The 6,818-nt window shown below is 43.0% G+C and overlaps 1 protein-coding gene across 2 annotated transcripts; it reads right to left on the reverse strand.

Annotated features, from left to right (window-relative positions):
- Positions 1–1,253: 1,253 nt before the first annotated feature.
- On the reverse strand, positions 1,254–4,092 carry LOC114434446 (aquaporin-4-like). Of its 2 annotated transcripts, XM_028403705.1 has the most exons (5): positions 3,712–4,092; positions 3,463–3,627; positions 2,048–2,128; positions 1,329–1,520; positions 1,254–1,295 (listed from the first exon to the last, which is right to left on the reverse strand). In XM_028403705.1, the coding sequence occupies exons 1-5, from the start codon at positions 4,087–4,089 to the stop codon at positions 1,254–1,256; spliced, it is 858 nt and encodes a 285-aa protein (XP_028259506.1). In that variant the 5' UTR covers positions 4,090–4,092. The 2 variants fall into 2 exon arrangements, with proteins under 2 accessions (XP_028259506.1, XP_028259505.1); XM_028403704.1 differs by having other exon boundaries at positions 1,254–1,520.
- Between the last annotated feature and the right edge of the window lie 2,726 nt (positions 4,093–6,818).

The following is a 6,818-nucleotide window of genomic DNA, read 5'->3' on the forward strand; positions in this document are numbered from 1 at the left end:
TTTATTCCAGAAATCACTGTTATGTAATCTCTCATGCAAGATTATTGATAGCTAAAGATAATATTACTGGGATATCAGCTTTGACTGAAAAAAAGACATCATAAAATAATGTAAATGAATAAAGGCTGACATGAAGAACAAATCTATATAATGCAAAAAAGTGAAACTGAAATAAAGATTATGCTTGACAGCTCATAGTTATTTGATGCCTGTGTTAACTTCTCAATTAATGATTCTTTCAGTGCCTAACTGCCTATACTGCCACACGAATGTTTCACTGCCAGTGTTGTCCAAGTCAATGTTTATTTATTAGTACTGAACTTAACCCTCACTGTTTTAGCCCCATAAACCTGACGGAGTCTGTGAGAGCGTGTAAACCACCGCCCTCATCTTGACATGATCGCATGCTTGTTCCCAATGTGGCACTGCTGGAGTCTGATGGGTTTGATTTTACAGCTCTAAAGTAATTCTCGAATGCAGCTCAGAAGTCATTGAAGTGGTGGCGCTTTTCATAGTGGATGTGTTTCAATCAAGAAACTCAGAGTGTGAACCTCCATGGCCTTGTAGGTGAACAAAGCTTTACTTTGCCCTGTGTCTATTTTTCTTTGCATCTCTTCTTCTGCTAGCTTTCTGTTTGTTGTTTACTTCCATGCTTACGTCGGAGGCCACAGCTTCAGCTTGATTCTGATAAGAACAAAATCTATCTTGTAAGGCTTCACGCTATGTGCCTGTAACCGAACCAGAAACAGTTCGGACCAATCAGCATCCGGTGAGGAAGTTATGTCAGTTATGTCGGTGGCCTATGGGAGATTCCTTTTCTTAACGTATTTTCCATATAGAGCATACAAACTGCTACATGCTAGCTAGCAAACATTTTCATTGGCTTGTCTTGTTTCCCCTTTCCTCACTGATCACTACCCTGTGACTGACAGGTGGTTCGTCCAATCACATGTCCACAGTCATAAATATTATTGCAGTGACACTTTCTGTGTATATCAAAGAACACTGTAACCTAAAACACACACACACTTTTCAGCAGTGCCTCCTTTATTTTTATTCCATACCAGTAAAAATAAAAACAACCTCACAGCTTGTTTGTTTTATTGCTCAAAGAAGGTGCCATCTTTGAAATGTTCCCTTTTGCTTGCTTGGTAATGTGTCGTTGCTTATCATACCAGTCTATAGGAGGACAGTCTCCTTCAGGACCTCCTGTTGAGCAGCAGTCTGGACACCAGTGTACATCTTCTTTCTAGTCATACTGAGGACAGCACCTCCTCTGACACCTCCCTCTCCCTCTCCCTCTCCCTCTCTCTCTCCCTCCGCTCAGCTCTCTCCACATCCATGACGGTGAAGAGAGGCTCCTGAGCTGTGACGGAGTTCTGTCGAAGTTTTGTGGTAGCAAAGGGGGTCTTCATTAAGGTCTCCGAGTAACGTTTCTTTAGCTCCTGGTCTGGGTAAAACAGGTATTCATAAAGGGCTGCAGCTAGAGTGCCACCCAGTGATGGGCCAACCCAGTACACCTAATGCACACACACACAGAAAACACACAGTTATTCTGAGAGTGCACAAAGGCTGCAAGGCAAAACTGCAATTCCTCCAGTGGCCACTTGGAGGCTCTAAAAGCTAATTAATCCCCATAGACCTCCATAATAAACAGCAGAAGTATAAAAACAAAATAAAGTTTAAGTGTATTTAATCACCAAATATATTCACCCAGATAGAAATGTGGGGGCAGAGAAAGTGATTGAAAATGGTGAAAAGCAGAAATTATATCAAAGCTCCACAAAGGACAGGAGACCACAACAATCAAAATCGCAACAAGAAATGACATCAAAGCTCAGAGACACACAAAGACACACAATACTTGTGAGACATCAGAATCACAGCACAGCAGGCGTGCAGTCATTTCAAAGGTTCTGCACTCATTACTGCAGACAGCTCATTTGTTTTGGGGGGGAAAACTTGCCAAAGCAAAAGTTGACAATAGACTCTCGCACAAAAAACATGTTACTGAACTGTGTGATTTAATCTGCTTTAAATGTATTACCCAGTGGTTTTCCCAGCACCATGTGACTACGGCTGGGCCGAAGGATCGAGCGGGGTTCATGCTGGCTCCAGTGTAGGGGATCTGAGGGAACAATAACACAACATTATGATCAAACCACTGTGGCACAATCATGGCTGCAAGTAGTCAAAACACAAACATGTATTTGTGGAGCATAACAGTTCAAATGACAGAAATCAAAAAATCATTTCTCATTCCACAGGTGAAGTAGAAAATGAGCCTCTAATACACATTGACTGCAAAAATCTTGCAATTTTCTATAGCTTACTGATTTTTTGTCACATGACCGCATATTGTATGTTAATTGAAACCTAGTGTCCAAACATCAGTTAAAGTTATACAGTTAGTGAAACAATGATTTTGATTTCTGTAAGTTTGCCCACCAACAAAGAAATGACCAGTCTATAATTTCAATGGTATAATAACAAATGAATATAGAAAAATGCATTTCAAAAAAGCTGTAAATTAATTCACATTTTCATGAATGAAATAAGTATTTGATCTCCTATCAATCAGAAGAGATTTCTGCTCCCAGGTGTTTCATTCAGGTAAGGAGCTGACACTGGGAGCCCTCTCAGCTCCTTACCTGTATAAAAGACACCTGTCCACAGAAGATATCAATCAAGCTTTCCAAGGATCAGGGACAAGACTGTGGACCTACACAAGGCTAGAATGGACTACAAGACCATCGCCAAGCAGCTGGCTGAGAAGAGTTGGTGTGATTATTAATTATTATGATTATTATTATTCATTATTAATGGAAGAAACATAAAATAACTACCAGTCTTCCTCGGTCTGCAGCTCCATGCCAGATCTCACCTCGTGGAGTTTCAATAAAAATGAGAATGGTGAGGAACTACTCGGGAGGAACTGGTCAATGATCTCAAGGCAGCTGGGACCACAGTCACCAAGAAAACAATTGGTAACACACTACACCATGAAGGACTGACATCCTGCACTGCCTGCAAGGTGCAGGGGGGCTCAAGAAAGCACATGTACAGGCCGATTTGAAGTTTGCCACTGAACATCTGAATGATTCAGAGGAGGACCGGCTGAAAGTGTTGTGGTCAGATGAGACCAAAATCCAGCTCTTTGGCATTACCTCACCTCGCTGTGTTTGGAGGAGGAGGAATGCTGCCTGAGATGTGTGCAAACCTTGTGGCCTTGTTCTGTCTCTCACTGAACTTAAATGAACCTATGGAAATTATAGACTGATCATTTCAGCAGGGGTTCACATCAATTTCTCCCTAACTGTAGTTTTTTGGAAGCATGCTGTCATTGTACAAACGTTTAATGTTTGGTATTGTTTTTAGGATAATGTGGCTGTGATGAAATGAAATGGTCTATAGTTTCTATCTGTTTCTAATAATCTGCCAACATGTGTTTGGTGTACTTACAGCAAACAGGTGACCAATACACACAGACAGACCGATGGCCAAAGCAGACGACCCCTTCAGGTCTTTCCGTTTGTGATCACAGGTAGCGAACACAGTGAAGACCAGCTGAAAGGTGATGAAGAGTTCTACAACTAGGGCATTTCCTACGGATATGTTTGCATTAACCTGTGTAAAAAATGAGCAATTATTTCACTCCTTGTAATGGGCAGATGAGTCAAATTTATCTCTGAAAAGTGCTACAGCTCTCACCTGAGTGACCCCCAAGCCACCCCTAACAGAGGCTGGAGTGATGCCATATAAGATGGCAGCCCCCACTATGGCTCCCACACACTGGGCAAGAAGGTAGAAGACTGCTTTAGCCAGACTGAGCTTCCTGGTCACCACCATGGCTGCTGTGACCGCTGGGTTGATATGAGCACTGTGTCCAAAGCACTGCACCATGGTGGAGATGCTCAGGCCGAAGCAGAGCGAGATGAGTACCAAGTCAGGGGGGCAGGGGTCCTCTTCCACGGCAGCCCAGTTGATGGTTGAGCCGAGGCCTAGCAGGACAAAGATCAGCATGGAGAAGAACTCGGCCCCAACACAGCGCCAGAATTCCTGAGTCCAGATCCCCTTGAAGGCGGTCATGACTGTGTCTGGAGTGAAGCAGGATGGAGGCTGGAGCTGACAGCGTGGTGGGCAGATGGGAAAGCAACACCTCCTGGAAAGGATGAGAGGGGGATGGAAAGACTTGAGGGAAATCCTTGGAGGCCATTTTTTTAAGCAACAAATTTGTCTCCCATATTTTCTTCCACCATGCTGATAATTCCTGATTCCAGATTTGAATTGCGCTATATAAATACAACCACAGGTGGGCACCATGAACACTGGGTTCAAATATCTTATTAGTTCAAGTTATGGTTATATGGTTATATTTACTTTTGATATATTGATATAATCACGTTATACTGGGAGTGCTGCACCTGAAAGACACAATTTGTTTTCAGAGAGGGCTGTCAAAAAAAATAATGATAAAAAACAAATTAGTGAAATGACTAATGTTTAAAATATTTATCCAAGTCTCAAAAAAAGTGCAGCTGTCACACAGTAAACACAACAATTCACTCTACAAAAGGCTATGAGCCAACAAGTACACTTCAAACCTATTCTCTTGTAGCCTAATTTAAAATAAATGCATGTTGTAGAATGATGTTTTTAAACTAGACTCTAACTAGAATACGGGTGGTGCATGCAGTCAGCTAACAAAGGTCCAGTTAATGGGCCCCAATGCTTCAGACCTCCTGTGGATGAGGTGGTCGGTTTACCCACTGTGCACTGTTGACTTTTTTTCCCTCCCAAATATAAAAGATCTGATTGATCTGTCTAAACAAACAATGTGACTGGAAATTACACACAGAAATGGTAGGAACACTCAACAAGTCATCACAACTAACTACACAATGCAGAATTAAAGAAGTATCTTCCCCTAATGATTCAATCCAGCCTAAAATAAAGAGGTGTAAATCAAGCTGTTGGATGATGGCGGCCATTGAGTCCACTGAGAGAAACACCAGGCAAGAAGACAAGTTGATGTAGAGCTTAGTTTCTTTTACTAATTTCTTTAAATTCACATTACAAAATAGAGACTGACTTCCATCACAACCAAAGGGGGAGAAGGGTAACCACAACCCAATACACACAAAACATTCCAATTCCACCAAACCAATCTACATACACAATAAACAGAATAACAACTAACCCATGAGAGAGAAACAAATAACCCCCTTCCAGCCTCCTCTCTCATCCACACCAGACTCTATCAGGGACTCATTAGCACAGTCATGGGCCTCCATGGTGCGCTCTCACAACACCTGACAGAAAAAGAGGAGAGAGAGAGGAGAGAGAGAGGAAGGTCAGGAACAACCACAATAAACCATACCAACCCAACAAGCTGTTAATCCAAATACAAATATATCCATATAAATAAATACATAAATGTGTGAAGACAACTGAATTAATGAAGGAATGCCTGCAGCTCTCACATTACTCTTTCCTTCGTCCTTCGGAAGGCTTGCAGGCATCACTGTGGGACAAGAAGGCTGTTGGTGTCCTTTGTTGACTCCAGCCACTGAGCCCTGTGGTATGTCTCAAGGGTCAAACCTCTTCCCAGCAGGTAGTACTTGAACGAGTCAATTGTCCACTTAATGGCCAAACACTCCAACTCCATGACTGAATACAGAGTCTCCCGGGGAAACAGCTTCCTGCTGATGTAGGCCACTGGACTCCTCTCCTCTCCTTCTCCTTGTTGAAGCACACCGCCAATGCATGCAAGTTTGGGCTCTCCAGTACTGGCTTCTTACACATTGCCTCTTGAAAATTCTGGAATGCCCTCTTCTGTTCGTCCCCCAAACAAACTCTGCCTTGGCCGTGCTAGTGAGATTAGACAGTGGTGCAGCTTGAGAAGAGAAGTTACAGATGAACCACCCATACCAGTCCACCAGGCCCAAGAAGGATTTCACTTCCCCCCGAGTGGCTGGTCTCTCCTGCATTCTAATTACCTCCACCTTATTACTAATTACCTCTCACTGGTTGATAACCCCACCCAAGATATGACCAAAATACTGTAGCTCCTCTTTACCCAGAGCACACTTTTGATGGTTGACAGTCAAACCAGCTTGCTTAATGCCTTGTAGGACCTCCATGAGATGGATCAGGTGCTCCTGACAAGAGTTACTGTAAATGACAATATCGTCAAGGTAAGCTGCACAGAATGTTTCCATACCTGACAAGATCCTCTATATGTTGCAGGTGCACTATGGAGGCTTTGCTTTATCAGTAAGCGGCACCTGCCAGTAGCCCTTATAAGGACCAAGTGTGCTGATAAGTTTTGCTTGACCAACACATTCAATGAGATCATCCAGCCTCGGTAATGGACAGGCATTAAGTCAGATTGTGCATTTACCTTCCTGAAGTCGGTGCAGAAACAAATGCTTCCACCTTTTTTAATAACCAGCACCACAGGGTTACTCCACTCACTAGTAGAGGGCTCAATCACACCCAACCTTAGCATGACATCAATCTCCTCAGCACTGATTCATAAGATTTGTGTTCACTGATTTCTCCTGGAAGATGTAAGGTGGAATAATGGCCTGCAGCTCATGCTGCTGAGTGAGGGCAGAAGAGGGACTTGCAGGTGTAAAACTCAACTCACACTCCACATCCTCCTCATCTTCCACAAAAGGTGTAGCTACAATCTCCATGCTCTCCACTAGCCCATCGCCCCATGTTTCTCCTTGATGGTGTTTTACTCAGAGTAGCAGTGTCACATCCCACTCCTGACACCAAGTGTAAGGTTGAGAGGTGTAAATCAACCTGTT

This window comes from Parambassis ranga, chromosome 4, assembly GCF_900634625.1.
Source record: "Parambassis ranga chromosome 4, fParRan2.1, whole genome shotgun sequence".
Taxonomy (NCBI): domain Eukaryota; kingdom Metazoa; phylum Chordata; class Actinopteri; family Ambassidae; genus Parambassis; species Parambassis ranga.

Bases quoted from the DNA above. Each gene is read 5' to 3' on its own strand.
- LOC114434446 (XM_028403704.1), bottom strand. From the start codon at position 4,089: ATGACCGCCTTCAAGGGGATCTGGACTCAGGAATTCTGGCGCTGTGTT. The intron at 3,628-3,711 runs GTGAGAGCTGTA...TTTTTTACACAG, and splicing joins GTGGCTTGGGGGTCACTCAG to GTTAATGCAAACATATCCGT. The intron at 2,129-3,462 runs GTAAGTACACCA...TTGTTCCCTCAG, and splicing joins GTATTGGTCACCTGTTTGCT to ATCCCCTACACTGGAGCCAG.